We start from the raw sequence: 17,061 nt of genomic DNA, 5'->3' as shown, positions 1-17,061 counted from the left end.
TTGGAAAAAGAAAAAAATAGTGCAACAGTTGGAATTTAATATTCTGGCAGAGGGTTGTGGATTGCCTTGTCAGGAAGGTGAATGCTGAATGACATACAATAGTAGTGAGGAGCTGGGCGAGCCAGGCCTGGACCACCAGCACTGGATGTGAAGAGGGCATAGAAAGAGAAGAATCTGGATACCTGGAACGCTTGGACAAGAGTCAGTGGTGGTAGTAGGGGAGTGTGGCTAAGGCCAAGAATTGAGAAGATTAAAGTTAGAGAAAAGAGTCTGGTGGATCTGCATAAGAAACCCGTACCTATTAGGATAAAGTACCAGATTATAAGATGTGCTTACTACATACAAGACAAATCATCTTTGGAAAATTGGGAATGGACATGAGCACACGTGCTGAAAAAGAAGTAATGTGAAAAATGCATACCTTTACTAGTAATTGAGGAAATGTGCTTTATAGCAACTTGATTGGAAGAATACAAAAAATTGTATTTAATGTTGGTGGACGGCAGTAGTTGCTTTCTTATAGTTGTGTGGCTATTGCTCTCAAAAGTCTTAAAAATGTGTACATCCTGACCTAGCAACTTCCCTTCTAGAGATTTAGCCTAAGAAAATCATCTAAGATATATGCAAAGATGAACTAAAGAGGTATTTGGCTCGTCATCATTTGTAATCTTGAAAAACTAGGAACAGTTTAAATACTCACTAGTGATTCTGCCCATCCTATAGTATGTGTAGAATATATGCCATACTGACATTAAATAGCATGGCCGTAGGGGAAGGGAGGGAAATCTGAAGCGGGAGAAATCATAGAGGGAGATGAACCATGAGAGACTGTGGACCCCGGGAAACAAACAGGATTTCAGAAGGGGGTGGGGGTGGAATAATGGGTATTAAGGAGGGCACATGTTGTGGTGAGCACTGGGTGTTATACACAACTAATGAATCATTGAACACTGCATCAAAAACTAATGATATAATACACAGTGGCTAACTGACCATTAAAAAAAAGCACGTTATAGGAAAATACTGACATAGGGAAATGTTATCTTTCAAAATAGATTATCCATTTTATACATTGTCATACACAGAAGTGATCATCAGAGGCAGGTAAAATCAGTTTAACAAAGATTGTAATAACAAATACCAAAATGTCAGTTATGATTCTTTATAATTTATGCTCTCCATATTTCTGCATTTTCACATGCAAGTTTTATGCAAGATCAATATGGGTGGGGTAGTTAAGTATCTGAATTAACAGTTTGCAGTCATGTGTGCTGCACTGTAGAGAAAACATGGAGGAAGGGGCCAGAGTAAACACAGGGAGATAAATTATCAAACCGTCATTACAGTCCAAGGGAGAAAGGATGGTAACTTCAGTTAGAAGGTTGGCAGGGAGATGATGTGGGTTGTCAGAGTTAGAGCTGTGCATGGACTAAAATTGATAGCATTGGTGTTGAATTAAACACCAATGTTTAATTCATGGGGCATGACAGAACTCTTAGGAAGGTCTCTGGGTTTCTGACTTGCAGATCTTGATACACACTCTGCTGTTCACCAAAATGCAGAAATTCCCAAAGACCTTCAGTCAGCTTACGCTCTTAATGAAGCTGAATTTGAGTACCTTTAAGATACTTATGCAGAGATATTGAATAGATATTAACTCTGTGGATAGAGTTTAGAAGTCAATGCTAGATATATAATTTTGGAACTATTACAGGTAGTAATTAAAGCATTGGTATGGTGAAGATTGTGAGGGAAAAAGTTTATGGCTTGAGAAAAGAAAATAGTCTGGAACTACACTTTGAACCTCCTGCACAGACTGAGAAGTGGCAACAAAGGAAGAAACTTGTGAAAGTCATTTAAAAGGTTTTATTTTATCAGAAGGAAGTCCTGTCAGATACTGAGAGGTCAGATGAAAGAAGTGAATTAGGTCCAAGACAAATGTCAACTGGATTTGGTGTCAGAGACAGTAGTGACTAGAGTGAAAACCTGGGCTAGTGTGTGTTGATGAGGAGGGGCCATTGAGTAAGTAGAGATGGTTAAGTCAGCTCTTTAAGAAGTTTAGCTGAGAAGGCAGCTGTTGAGAGAGAACTATGGAGCATGTGACAATTTCTTTTTAAAGATGGGGGGAAATTGACTGCTTAAATATAAATGGGGAGGATCTGGAAGAGAGGGAGAAGTTAAATATCTAGGACAGACAGGGATGGATTCTTGACATTGTGTAATGTTACTGAAAAGACAGGAGGGAATGGAGTCCGTAGTACAAATGGAGGGCTTTCATTGTTAAAGTGGGCAAGGAAAGGATCTGAGTACAAATGTGGGTTCAGTTTGATAACGTTTAGAGGCTGAAGTGGAGGGATTTCCTGTTGATAAATGACTTAGTTTTCTTTGTAATGTTAAATGGGAGGACATCTATAGTAGAGAATATTTACTTTGAGAAATGTGAGGAAGGTATAAAAGTTAATTGTGAAAAAAGTGAACTGACTAGAGAAACTTGGTGGGTTTTGGTGGAACACTCATTTAAATTGAGGATCATGAGTCTGGAAAACACACACAAAAAAGGAAAATTATAAATAACTACTGTCCTATAATATACAGAAGCTAACATTGTAGTGTATTTTCTTACCTTTTTTCTTTTATCTATGTATAAACCCATATGTAGTTTTTCTAAGCATATCTTTTGGATGTCAAAAGAATCAAGAAGTCAGTTATATAAATCCAGTTGGCCTGGTAACTTGGTATTTATTTTTGTGAAGTAGGAAGTAAACCTCTGCCATTAGTTAGCAGATTATTATTAATGCTGTTAATTTTCATGGTGTGCAAATTCATTTGGATCCACACAATTCTACTAGTCAGTTAAGAAAAAAGTCTCCAAAATCATTCATTGTCCCACTGATAAAATTAAGACAGTTCCAATAGACATGATCCTTAGCTGTCTGTCATTTTTTAACTCTGGTAGTATAGATATCGCTTCTTAGCCTTTTGGCTGAGATCAAGTGTAACTCTGGTAGTATATAATTTGCAGAAGGTTCTGGTAAAAATTATGTGCTATATACAAACATTTCCAGCTTTTATTTAATCTATTAATGACATTATTTTTTCTCTGTGTATCAGGATTTTTTCTGTGAATTTAGTGAACAATCACCTTGTGTTCTTTCAAGATCTCTATTGCAAGTAAGTTCTATTTAGTATTGCAGTACTTCTTTAAACATCACATTTTATATGTGTTGACATTGCTTTATTGATTGTTAGAACAAAAGTAGATGCTCTTTAAGGATATCAGCAGTTAGTGTTATATTTTTGTGTTAGAAGTATTGGAATATTAGACATTCATTAAGATCATATCCTGGGCTGTAAAACAAACCTTAATAATGTAAAAACAATTGAAATTATACAAAGTATGCTCTCTAAATATTTTGGAATTAAACTAGTAATCAGTAACAAAGATATTTGGAAATTTTCGGAAATTAACACACTTCTAAACAAAACTCAGGATCCAAGACAAGGTCTTGAGGATAATTAGAAAATATTTTGAACTGAAAGAAATTGAAAATAAAACCTACAGAATCTGTGGGATATAATCGAAGCAGTGCTTAGAGGAAAATTTATAAGATTAAATCTTTATATGAGAAAAAGAAGAAAGTGGTTGCCAGAGGGATAGAAGTTGGGGGTGGAGAGTGAAATAGGTGAAGGGGCTTAAGTTAAACTTTCAAGTTAAACTTTCAGTTATAAAATAAATAAGTCACAGGAGTGAAAAGTACAGCATGTGGAATATAGTCAATAATATTGTAATAAGTTTGGTGACAGATGGTAACTACACTTACCATGGTGAGCACTTCACAGCGTATGGAATTGTTGAATCATTGTGTTGTACATCTGAAACTAATATAAGACTGTATGTTAAGTATACTTCAGTTAAAATTTTTTTAAAAGAAAGGTCTGAATAATTTAAGGTTCTACTTGAAAGAAAAAAAAGCAGATGAAACTCAAAGCAAGCAGAAGAAAGGAAATACTGAAGATAAAAGCAGAAATCAGTAAAATAGGAAACAGTAACAGTGAAGAAAATTGATGTAACCAAAAACTTCGTTCTTTTGAAAAGATCAATGAAGGGGTGCCTGACTGGCTCAGTTGGAAGACTGTGTGACTCTTGATCTCAGAGTTGTGAGTTTGAGCCCCATGTTGGGTGTAGAGATTACTTAAATAAACAATACCTTAAAAAAATTAACTGAGCCTTAAAAAAAAAAAAAAAAGAGATCGATAACATTGAAGAACCTCTAACCAGACAAAAGAAGAAAAGAAGATACAGATGAATAGTATCAGGAATGAAAAAGTATTACTACAGATCCCAAAAGGGTCTATAAAAGGTTATATGGGAAATATTATAAAGAACTCATGCCCATAAATTCAGAAACAGAGATGAAATGCATGAGTTTCTTGAAGGACACCACCAAAACTCACAACAAAAGAGATAACTTGAATGATCCTGTATCTGTTAAAGCAATTGAATTCATAATTTAAAAACCTTCCAAAAAGAAAATTCCAGGTTAATTCTGTACAGTCTGTTCCAGAAAGTAGAACCACCAACAATACTAATGGTATAAAGCCAGCAATATCTCTAGCAAAACCAAAGACATTAAAAGCATGGAAAATTATAGACATATTATGAGCATAGACAGAACAACCTTAACGTATTATCATATCAAATTCGACATTATATTAAAAAAGATAATACATCATGACCAAGTTGGTTTCTTTTTTCCAAAAATGAAATCCTGGTTCAGCATTCAAAAATCAGTCAGTGTAATCCACCATACAATCTAAAGTCTCAGTAGATTCAGGAAAAGCATTTGACATAATTCAATCTCCAGTCATGATAAAAACTCTCAGCAAAACTAGGAATAGAAAAAAACTTCCTTAACCTGATAAAGGGAATGTACAAAAATATCTGCAGCTAACATCATACTTCATGATGGAAGATTAAATCCTTTCCTCCTAAGATTGGGAATAAAACGAGGATATCTGCTTTCTCACTCCACTGTTTCAACATAGTACGGATGGTCCACAATTGAAGTGCGTTTGACTTAAGATTTATAAACTTTATGATGGTGTGAAAGGGATGTGGCATTCAGTAGAAACCATACTTTATTATTTTGCATTTTGATCTTTTCAGTATGCAGTGCAATCCTCTCTCGTGATGCTAGGCATGACCGGTGCGTCATAGCTCCCACTCAGCCACAGGATCATAAGGGCAAACAACTGATTTAACTGTTCTGTTTTTCACTTTTAGTATAGCATTCAGTAAATTATAAGAGATATTAAGCACTTTATTATCAAATAAGCTTTGTGTTAGTGATTTTGCCCCACAGTAGGCTAATGTTCTGAGCATGTTTAAGTAGGCTAGGCTAAGCTGTGATGTTCAGTCTGCTAGATGTATGAAATGCATTGCAATGTAAGAGTATTTTCAACTTACAGTCGGCTTATTGGGACATAAGCCGATCATCAGAAGTTGAGGGAGAGCTGTACTGGCAACTTTAGCCAGTGAAAAAAGGCAGGAAAAAGAGATAAAAGGCATAGTTGAAAGGGAAAAGATAAGCTTTTACAGACAACATTATTTTCTATATAGAATGTCAGGGAATCTACAAAGAAGTTCCTAGGCCAGATGGGTGAGTTTAAGAAGAACAAGGGGTATGAGGTCAATATCCAAAAGCAATTGTATTTATATGTATTTGCAGTGAACAATGGGAAGTAAAAAATTTAAAAACAGCACTATTTGTAATAACGCAAAAAATGAAATACTTAGGTATAAATCTAACATCTGTTTATAGGACCTATATGCTAAAAAACTACAAAGTACTGGTGAAAGAAATCAAAGACCTAAATGAATGGAGAAATATACCTTGTTTGTGGATTGGAAGAATTAATATTTCTAAGATGTTAATTCTCCCCAGAATTTACCTACAGATTCAGAGCATTGTCAACAAGCTGATTCTAAAATTTATATGGAAAGAAAAAAGAATTAGAATAGCCAGAACAGTTGTGCAGAAAAGCAGACTTAGGGAGCTGTCTGACTGCAGGACAGGTATGGTATTGGCAAAATGGATCAGTAGAACCAGAGAGAGTCTAGAAAAGTCCTATTTTTCAATTAGACCTTTATTATATAGTACTATATACTGTTACATAGTATTTTATAGTTCTTTTTATATAGTATATAGTACTATATACTACATGGTCATTTACATGATCAGCTGATCAGTTATTAATATGGTCAGTTATTTTTGACAAAATACAAAAGCAAATCAGTGGAGAAATGGTAGTCTTTTCAACAGTGGTACAGGAAGAATGGGACAGACATATGCAAAAAAATTGACTCAGAATGCTTCATAAATCTAAAAGGTAAAACTATAAAACTTATAAGAAAGGATAGGAGAAAATCTTTGTGACTTTAAAAGATGGAATTCTTAGGTATGGCATCAGAAACAATTTGTAAAAAATGACCAATTTAGAACTTTATTTCTGTGAAGACATTGTTACAGAAATGAAAAGAGAGTCTGCAGAATGGAGAAAATATGTGCAAATCCATGTGTGGCAGAGGACTTGTATCATACAAAGAACTTTATAAACACAATAGTAAGAACAGACTACGGCTTAGTTTTTAAAATGAGCAATAAATTTAAGCACTAAAGTATGAAAACATACTGAACATAACTGGTGTTAGGGATATGCAAATTAAAACCACAGTGAAATACCATTCTCCACCTTTTATAATATCTTCTTAAAAAAAAAAAAACAAAACCTACAATAGCAAGTCTAGGTGAGGATGCATTTACTGATAGGAATGTGAAGTGCTGTGGCAACTTATAAAACAGTTTGTCAGATTCTTATAAAATTAAATATACAAATCCCACTCCTGCTTAATATTTGCCTACGAAAAGTGAAGTACTGTGTTCTCCTGAAATCTTGTCTGCAAATGTTTATAGTTGTTCTGTTCACAATCACCCAAAACTGGAAACAACCCACATGTGTTAGGAAATCAAGGAAGGGATAGTATAGCAAGTAATAAAAAACACTGTCGTCATTAAGGGGAGAAACTTAAATGCAAATTATTATTAAATAATGTATTCTTTAATCATGAAATCTATTTTTCCAGTTTCAGAAAGTGTGTATGTATTCTAAAACTTTCATTAGAGACAGAGTATCAACTAATATTGATAATCATTTGCTGTTTCATATTATATGAAGCCCTCTTTTTTACATACTAGCTTATTTGGCATACTCAGACTAGTCAGTTCCCTTTGACTGGTTTACTTTCACTACCCTAGACATGGGAAATACATGTTCCTGCACATTTTTTTATTTTCCTTCATCAGAATACATCTTAATAGGGATTAATAAGTAATACCCATGGTTGAAATAGTGATTTATTGATTGATTGATTTCCACGAGGTTTTTATACTTTAATCTCTTCTTTAATCTGCAGTATTTATAAGAAATGTGTTCATGTCACAGTAATGACAATTATATGTACAATGTATTAAAATTTGATAGCATTGCTAATATATAACTTTTGTTTTAAGACCACTTTCTTGGTGGATAACAAAAAGGTCTTTGGAACCCATCTCATGCAAGACATGGTGAAGGATGCACTCCGGTCTTTTGTCAGTCCTCCGGTGCTCTCCCCAAAGTAAGTACCCTAAGACTTTTTATAGTTAATGTATTTCTTAAAAGCCCCAATTCTCTGTGCTTCTTTATAGCCAAGGCATAAAAACTATTGTAATCAAATCTTCATGTTAAAAAAAATCAAAAAACTCGATCATATTAAAATTACTTGATTTCTGCTGCATATTATTTAGATTTAAACTGAGGTTTTTGTGAGGTTGACATTAGACCCCATATGAGAAGAAAACCTTACAAAGAATTATCAAATTCAGTAAGTTGCATTGATTCTTACTGTGTGCAAAGCACTGTGTCAGGGAAGCACTTTGGGAATAATTATTAAAAAACAAGATAAGGTCTCTTCTCAGTGATCTGAATCTAGATAAACATAGAAAATACAACTAATTGATCCATAAATTAACATTAGAGCAGTGGCTCTACCAGAAACATGTTGCCGTAAGAAGCTGGAAAAGATTTCATCCAACAAGAAATCATTACTTGTGTTGGCATTTTGGAAAATGAATAGAGCTTTTCCAAAGGAGACGGAAGAAATGTGCTATTATTTCTCAGCAAAAAAAGCAGCATGCCTGAAGACATGGGCATATGATTTATATATTTTAAGAACAGTTAGTGGTTCAGCATTCAATTTGTTGAGTAAATCATGCCACGTCTCACAAAAAACTTTTTCCTCTCTTAACTTGGGTTTCCCGAAAGCAAATCCTGAGACAGTTCATATAACCTTAGAAAGTATTCCAAGGAAAAACCAGCAGGGGTGTGGGCAAGTGGGACATAAAAAGGAAGAAAACCACACAGAGGTATACTTCATGGAAAGTAACTCTGGTTGAGTCTGTTGGGGAACGGTGGAGACAGTGTGGGTTGCAGCTCAGAGTTGTCCTTGTCTGGGACAAAACAAAGGGAGCCTGAGAACTTAACCCACACAGGAATCAGTTAAGGACTGTCTCTGGGAGGAGGTAAATTCCCAGGCATTCAGTAATTTTGTTTTAATCAAGTGGTTATATTCCCTGTTTCAGTCACAATAAAAGCCAAAGTCCTTATGATTGAGCCTGGGAGGTCCCATATACTCTGGTCTAGACTCCTGTTCTGATGCCTCTCCGGCTTCATCATCTCTTACCCCTCTCTCCTCTTCTCCTTTGCTTCAGCCACTTTGCCCTCCTTGTTATTCTGGAAACATAAAGGTTGGCTCTCACCCTGCAGCCTTTACACAGAGTCTGGGGTAGAGGGCATTTTACAGAAATGCCCAGGACTGACTCCCTCACCATCTTCAAGTCTGTTTAAATTCACCTCAGTAGGGGCGCCTGGGTGGCTCAGTGGGTTAGGCCGCTGCCTTCGGCTCAGGTCATGATCTCAGGGTCCTGGGATCGAGTCCCGCATCGGGCTCTCAGCTCAGCAGGGAGCCTGCTTCCCTCTCTCTCTCTACCTGCCTCTCCATCTACTTGTGATTTCTCTCTGTCAAATAAATAAATAAAATCTTAAAAAAAAAAAAATTCACCTCAGTAAGGACTGCTTTGATTAGACTATTTAAAAAGTGCATCCTCGGGGCGCCTGGGTGGCTCAGTGGATTGGAGCCTCTGCTTTCGGCTCAGGTCGTGAACCCAGGGTCCTGGGATCAAGCCCCGAGTCAGGCTCTCTTCTCAGCAGGGAGCCTGCTTCCCCTTCTCTCTCTGCTTGCCTCTCTGCCTACCTGTGATCTCTGTCAAATAAATAAACAGAATCTTAAAAAAAAAAAAAAAAGCATCCTCCATGCTGCCTCAGCCCATCACTGCCTTGCTCTCTCCTATAACAACTTTCCTTACATACTGTATAATTTGCTTACTCGCTATGTGAAGAAGTCTATATGTACCATACAGTTCTTCACTATGTTTATTTCTTTATTTTTTATGTTTTTTTTTTTTCCCCACTATGTTTATTTCTTATTTCCCTGTCTCCTCCTTCCCACTCCCATTAGAATATAAACTCCACAAGGTCAGGGCAGGTGGTTTTGGCTCTTTGTTCATTAATGTATCACAGGTGCTAGAACAGTGTTTACAGTATGAACAGTCAGCACATGAAAAATCTTTGTTGAATGAGTGAATAAGCAAATGGGAGTTGGATGATTAAGACAGTTTGGGGTTAGACTTGAGAGTTATGAATGGGTTGGTAAAATGTGGTCTTTATTTTAGGGTCAGTGAGGAAGTGCTCAGGTTTTTAGGAGGGAATTGGCATAGTATAGTATGTATTTTTTCATGGGAAACAAACCGATAATGGGGCAAAGTGGTGAGGTAGGCTAATTCAGTACTACAAGCGAGAAATGATGAAGGATTAAACTCTGAGAATATAAAGGAGAGGACAGATTGGAAGAACATTTCAGAGGTAGAATTAATAGGACGTGACAAATGACTCAGCAGGGGAAGAAAAGGAATAAGAATGTAATGAAGTTGCTTTAAAAATAAAAAAAGACATGTCTAGTGGCATTCTTTTTCAGAATTATCTTGGCTCTTCCCTGGTTAACCCTTTATTGGATATGTGGTTTGCAAATATTATCTCCTGTTCTGTAGGTTGCCTTTTTGTTTTGTTGATTGTTTGCTGAACAGGAGATTTTCCCTCTGATGTAATCCCACTGTTTATTTTTGCTTTTGTTGTCTTTGCTTTTGGTGCAAAACCAAAAAATCACTACTAGCATCAATGTGAAGGAGCTTATCCCCTGTGCTTTCTTCTAATACACAGTTTCAGGTCTTACATAGAAAAGTATTTTTATGCTCTTTAATCCATTTGAGTCGATTTTTGTGCATGGTGTAAGATAAGGATCCAGTGTTTTTCTTTTATGTGTGGCTGTCCAGAATTCCCAGTATTTTTTATTGAAGAGACTGTCTTTTCCCCATTGTGTATTCTTGACTTGTTTGTCAAAAATTAAATGACCATATACAATTGCTTTTTCCCCCTTGGCTTTCTGTTCTGTTTTATTGATCTGTGTGTCTGTTTTTATGCCAGTATCATTCTGTTTTGATAACTGTAGCTTTTTTAGTATAGTTTGAAATCAGGGATTTTGATACCTCTAGTTTTTTATTCTTTGGGTGTTCCGGGTGTTTTGTAGTTCTATATAAATTTTAGGATTGTTTTCTCTGTATCTGTGAAACATGCTATTTGAATTTCAATGATGATTGCATTGACTCTAGAGATCACTTTGGGTAATATGGACATTTTGACAATATTCTTCCAACCAAGAAGCACAGAATATCTTTCCATTTATTTCTGTCTTCAGTTTCTTTAATCAATATCTTACAGTTTTTAATGTGTACATCTTTCACCTCCTTGGTTAAATTTACTCCTAAGTATTTTACTCTTTTTGGTGCTATTATAAATGGTGTTGTTTTCTTAATTTCTCTGACAGTTTATTATTATGTATAGAAATACAACAGATTTTCGTATATTGATTTTGTATATTGATTTTCGTATATTGATTTTTGCAACTTTACTAAATTTATGAGTTCTAACAGTTTTTGATGGAATCTTTAGGTCTTTCTACATACAATATGTCATCTGCAAATGGAGACAAAAGTTATTTTGAAATGTATAATTAAAAATATTAAAGATTCAGATATATAAACTGACAACTACCTATACTGCCATCCATTTTAAGCAACATTTTTACTTGGTTTTTATAAATTTCCCTTTTGGAGGATTGATAAGACTTGATAAATACTTAATGTATATTTATGTGAATTAATAAATTTTATCAGTTCCCTTTTGTAATAAATACAGTAAGTTGGTACCTGGTATTGCCAGGAACCTTGTTGGGTTCTAGGGGAAAAAAAAAACGTATCTCCCAACAGGGAGCTTATAGTCTGGTGGGAAAGACTGAACAGTAGACAAATACATAGTGTGAGGTAATGTAAGTGCTTTGTAGAAAGATAAAGGGATTGATGGATGTCTTAGGCATGATAGTTGTGGAAGACTATTGCTGGTGATACATGAGAGTGAACTGGAAGGGAGTGAGCCATGCAGAATCAGGGGTGGGGCTTCCTGACAGTCAGCAACATCTGTAAGGTCCCAGAGTAGGGCTGAGTTTGAGTATCAAGGAGCAGCTCATTTAATGAGTTAAATATTAGAGATAACCTCTAAATGAGCAATTCTCAAGTATTTTTGTCTTGAAACAAACATTCTTAAAAGTTATAGTTAAAGACCAAAATGGCTTTTGTGTATGTAGGTCATATATATTGCTACCTACTGTTTTAGAAATTAAAAGAATACTTTTAAAGTATTTATGAGTTTTTTAAAAATAAGAGACCCATTACATTAATATGAATAATATCTTTATGGAAAATAACTGTTTTTAAGAAAAATTCGTGAAGAAAATGACCATTCTACATCTTTGCAAACCTCTTTCCTGGCTCTCTTAATAGAAGATAGCTGGATTATTTTGACCTTCTGCTTTCAGTCTGTTGTAATATTGCATGCCATATACTCTGGAAACCACCGCTGTACACTTATGAGAGAATGAGTACCAAAAGAAAATAACATCTTAATACTGTGAGAATAGTTTTGACCTTGTATTCCCCTGGAAAGCATCTCCAGGTCACCATCCCCAGCAGGGGAACCTGGGCCACATTTTGCAAACTACTCCGTGCAATTTCAATTCCTCCCTCACCCCATCCCTTCCTCCCACTCTGGTTATAGAGGTGACTACTGCACTATAGTTTGTGTCTCACTCTTACGAATGCTTGTACACCTCACCTAAATATGTGTATCTGGAAATGATACATCCACTTATTTTATATATTTTAAGACTTCACATAAATATCACACTGTATACATCCTTTTGCAACGTGATTTTTTTCATTCAACATTAGGGTTTTGAAGTCATCCAGTTTGATCCATGCAGACTTACTTTACTCATTAAAATCTACCCTTGAACACATTGGGTTTGTTTTGTTGTTTCTCTACAATTGGACATTTAAGTTGTTTCTAATCTATTGATGTTGAAAACAGAGCTGGGGGCACCTGGATGGCTCAGTTGATTGTGTGCCTAACTCTTGATTTTGGCTCAGATTGTGATCTCAGGGTCCTGGGATTGAGCCCCATATCTGACTCCCTGCTCAGCGGAGAGCCTGCTTCTCCCTCTCTTTGCTTGTGCACTCTCGCTCGCTCGCTCTGTGCGCTCTCTCTCTCTCTCTGAAATAAATAAAATCTTTCAAAAAACAAAAACTGAAATTAATTGATCATAGAACATGTACATCTTCAACTTTGCTAGTTTTGCTGAATTGCTTTCTGAAGTAATTAAACCAATTTGTATGCCAGAAGACCGTATTTATGAATTCTAGTTTTCCCATACTTTGTTTGGGCTTCGTCATTATCAGACTTAAGAATTTTTGACAATTTGATGTATGTGAAATATTGTCTATGTCTAATTTGCCTTTTTTCCTTTTCTGTTGAACAGTCTTCCTTTAGCACTTTTATTATTAGCCATTTAGGTTTAATTATAGTTCAACCTACATTGTCTGAGGATTCCATATTTGCAAATCTTGCTTACTCGCTGAAATATATTTGTAACCCTCGTGGGTATTTGTTCCACTCTTGCTGAATTTGCCGACTTGTGCAGAACAGCAAAAAAAAATCTGAGTCATCCAGTGTTGAACAAGGGAACTCTGTAAACAGCTCCATTAGATGCCATGTTCTTCACATTTCTGTCCCTTTTTTGGTGATTTCATAGTTTCAGGTGGCCTCCATGTGTAATTATGTGTTGTCTAGTATTCTTAGTTCAAGAAGGCTGTAGCATGCCTTCCAGAGAGAGTATGTGTTTTAAAGATAAGCTTCACTGAGGCCTGACTTTGCTAATGATTCAGCAATGGACATTACATAAGGCATCTTTAAAGTTCTTTAGTGATCAGTTGATGAAAATGGAGTCACCAGAGCCTGGCAGGAACCTAACCCTGAATTTTACCCTGGCTGCAGTGTTTCTGTGTTGTCTAATTCAGTGTCCACCGCAACTGTAAAGAACAGAACTATCATGAGTACCAAGAATTGACTGTATATATAACAAAGTTCATTGCATGATCTGTAAATGTTATTCCACTCATTTTTAAAAAGATTTTATTTATTTTATTTTAGAGAGGGAGAGAAGGAGAACGTGGGGATGGGCAAAGAAGAGGGAAAGAATTTCAAGCAGACATCTAACTGAGCATGGAGCCTGATGTGGGGCTTGATCCCACAACCCTGAGATCATGACCTGAGCCAAAACCAAGAGTGGGACCCTTAGCTGACTGAGCCACTCAGGCACCCCTGTTATTCCACTGTTACAGATAAGAAAAGTGATCCTGAAAAAAAAAAAAATAAACGTGATCCTTATCGGATTCTTTTTTTTTCCCCTTCAAGAATGATTTGACACTTTCTTCTGGAAGATTGTAAAGTTTCTTTTCTTTTTTTCTTTTTATTTTTTGAGTTTAAGGGATTTACTGGAATGTACATCTGTCATTTTCAGCTAATCCTGTCAGGAACTCAGTCATTAAAGCCTCAGGTCTTCCAATCAGTAATTATCCTTTATTATTTTTTATGTAATTATTGCTTCACCTCATCTGTTTTTTTCTTAGAGCTCCTCATATATTAAGTCCTCTAGATCTCTTCTCCACATTCTCCATATTTATCTCTTTTATTTATATTTATGTATATTTCTCTTTTGTTCTTTTTGCCATGATGTGAGAAAGTTCTTCCTCTTGACCTTCAAGGTTTTGGTGAGTGTCTGTCTTCTATTGAATTTTTAAATTTGAAAATCCTAATTTTTGGATCCAGAAAATCTTTTTTTAAGATTTTATTTATTTATTTGACAGAGATCACAAGTAGGCAGAGAGGCAGGCAGAGAGAGAAGGGGAAGCAGGCTCCCTGCTGAGCAGAGAGCCCGATGCGGCCTCGATCCCAGGACCCTGAGATCATCACCTGAGCCTAAGGCAGAGGCTTTAACCCACTGAGCCTTTAACCCAGGCGCCCCCAGAAAATCTTTTTTTAAGAGCTTTATCTTAATCACCTTTTCTCTTGCCACCACCTCTTCCAGGCATTCTGCTTTTTCTTTTCACTTGGCTACTGCATGTACTATCATTTTCCATTGCATGATTATGACTCCGTTTATCTCTGATGCTCTGGTCAGATTATACAGTTATGGCAAACACTGAGGAGTAGTTTGTTGTCTGCTCCTGTCCAAGCACCAGGGGAGTCTTTGCTTTTCCCCATCTTCTTAGGTGCAAAGGACTACTGACCTCCCACTTCAGGGATGGAAAAAAACAATCTTCCCATCTATTCAGCCCTTGTATTTCCTCTAGGGCTACGCAGGTAGCAGATCCTCCCAGACTGTACTCAGGTGGGCTTTAGTCAAGAAGTGATGCTATTAACTGAGATAAGGAACACCACAAGGAAAGCACTGCATGAGGAGAGAAGTTGAAGTACCAGAAATTTATAGGTGATGATTTTGGCCAGTGGTTGGAAATGTGGATACATCTTGAAAAAATTAGGATTCTGTATGGTATTTTCTTTGTAATTACTATTATGAGCACAGTCCCAGGAGAATGTCAGTTGTAGAAAAATAAATAGCATTGCAGTAGGGTTATAAAAAAGTGGCACTTTGGAATTTTCTCTTGTTAATTTCATCTTGTTGGATTCAACTCTGTCCCAAGATAGAGCTGAAAGAATTGGAAACAGTGTACATTGATGTGAATAACACAGTGATAGTGAAATATTTCCTAATCTAATGCTAGTTTTTCTTTTTTTTCTAATGCTAGTTTTTAATTTAGTAATGTATTTGATTCAATTTTCTCTTTTTCCCACCTTCTTTGTTGGCAGCACCTATAGTAATCACTGCTGCTTTTTATAGGCCAAATAGTTTGATTTTAATGAGTATTATCTTACAGGTGCTGCCTGTATAATAATCACCAGGCTAAGGACTGTATTGACTCCTTTGTTACTCACTGTGTTCGGGTAAGAGCTATAATTTTGGACCATTATGATGGATACTTTAAAAATTGTGGGGTGTAATTCCTTCAGTAGCATTAATTTTTGTTATTTTTTAGTATATGTGCTGCCGAAGCGAGCACTTTTGTTATTTTTTTATCTGACATTTCTTACTTGTTTTCACTGAATAAATAAATAATTTCTGTCTCCTCTTATACTCAAGTAGATAGCTCTCTAACCTGAAGTCTTCCTGGCAGGTTGTTAGATACTGAGGCACTTTGGATGTCTTCACTATAACCCCCAGGGATCACAGGATAAGTGGTACACATTTTTTGTAAATGGGTACAAAAACTACTTATTTTTGACCTTTTAAACAAGGAATGTTTGTAGAAGTCCCAGATACCTTCTCTTTGTAGTACTTTAATGAATAGAATTATAGTAAAATTAAAATTATTGATAAAGACCAGATCACAAGTTTATTTCAAATCTCAGGGAATTAGAAAAAAATACAAATCTTGTAGTGGATTAAATTAGTCATAAATCATTTTTATTTAATTGCAGTCAGTTTTGGGTACCTAATTCCAGTTATTAAAATATGTATATACATACATATAAGAAGGCAGCATGGGATGGTAAAAGAACTAAAAGGCCAGATTTCATTTTTATCATTAATATTTTACCGTTATCATACAGGTCACTTTACTTTTCTATACACTTCCCAGTCTTTAAAAAGTGAGGTGTTAATACTGCCCCTATACTTCTTAGAGGCTAGTTATTGGTCAAGTGAGATAATATCTGTCAAACTGTACAAATTTAAAATTATACCTTCTAACTCATGTTTCTTAAATCAGAGCATCCTACCATTCATATTTATTGTCTGATTAATGAAGTATTATAATATTTTATTATGTAGAATAGGAATAGAAGTTTCTAGAGAATAATTGACTCTTGAAAACACGGATTTGAACTGTACAAGTCCACTCATACACAGATTTTCTTTGATATAATAACAGTACTATAAATGCATTTTGTTTTTCTTGGGATTTTCTTAATAACATTTTCTTTTTTCTAGCTTACTTTATTGAAAGAATACAATATATAATACATACACAAAATAGGAGTTAACTGACTGTGTATATGTTCTCAGTAAGACTTCCAGTCAACAGCAGGCTATTCGTAGTTAAGTTTTTGGAGAGTCAAAGGTTATACATGGATTTTTTGACTGTATGGGGTATAAGTGCCCTTAACGTTTGTGTTATTCAGGGTTCAACTGTATTAGCCCTTATTCAAGCCTTATAATTGTTCTGGTGTGTTTAAAGCAGCACAGAACTGTCACCCTTGAATGTTGGCTTATAGCGGGAAATAAGCAGAAAAGAAATTATTCTCTTAAAATCTAAAGATCAAAGTAAGATATTTTTGCCATATGAAAACAAGTTTCATTAACAGCTACTTTCTTCTGGCTGTTGATAAATTCTCATG

At 35.6% G+C, this 17,061-nt stretch overlaps 1 protein-coding gene across 3 annotated transcripts in view; it reads left to right on the top strand.

The window, feature by feature from the left end:
• NAA35 (N-alpha-acetyltransferase 35, NatC auxiliary subunit) overlaps positions 1–17,061 on the top strand; it is a 103,166-nt gene that overhangs the window by 68,680 nt on the left and 17,425 nt on the right. For all 3 annotated transcript variants that reach the window (XM_044265780.1, XM_044265779.1, XM_044265781.1), the window contains exons 13-15: positions 3,112–3,171; positions 7,572–7,678; positions 15,543–15,609. In XM_044265780.1, coding sequence (XP_044121715.1) covers positions 3,112–3,171; positions 7,572–7,678; positions 15,543–15,609 — 234 coding nt within the window. The remainder of the gene's footprint in view (positions 1–3,111; positions 3,172–7,571; positions 7,679–15,542; positions 15,610–17,061) is intronic.

The sequence above is a fragment of the Neovison vison genome, chromosome 9 (genome assembly GCF_020171115.1).
Source record: "Neovison vison isolate M4711 chromosome 9, ASM_NN_V1, whole genome shotgun sequence".
Classification (NCBI taxonomy): Eukaryota; Metazoa; Chordata; class Mammalia; order Carnivora; family Mustelidae; genus Neogale; species Neogale vison.
This window is presented reverse-complemented; position numbering and strand designations above follow the sequence as displayed.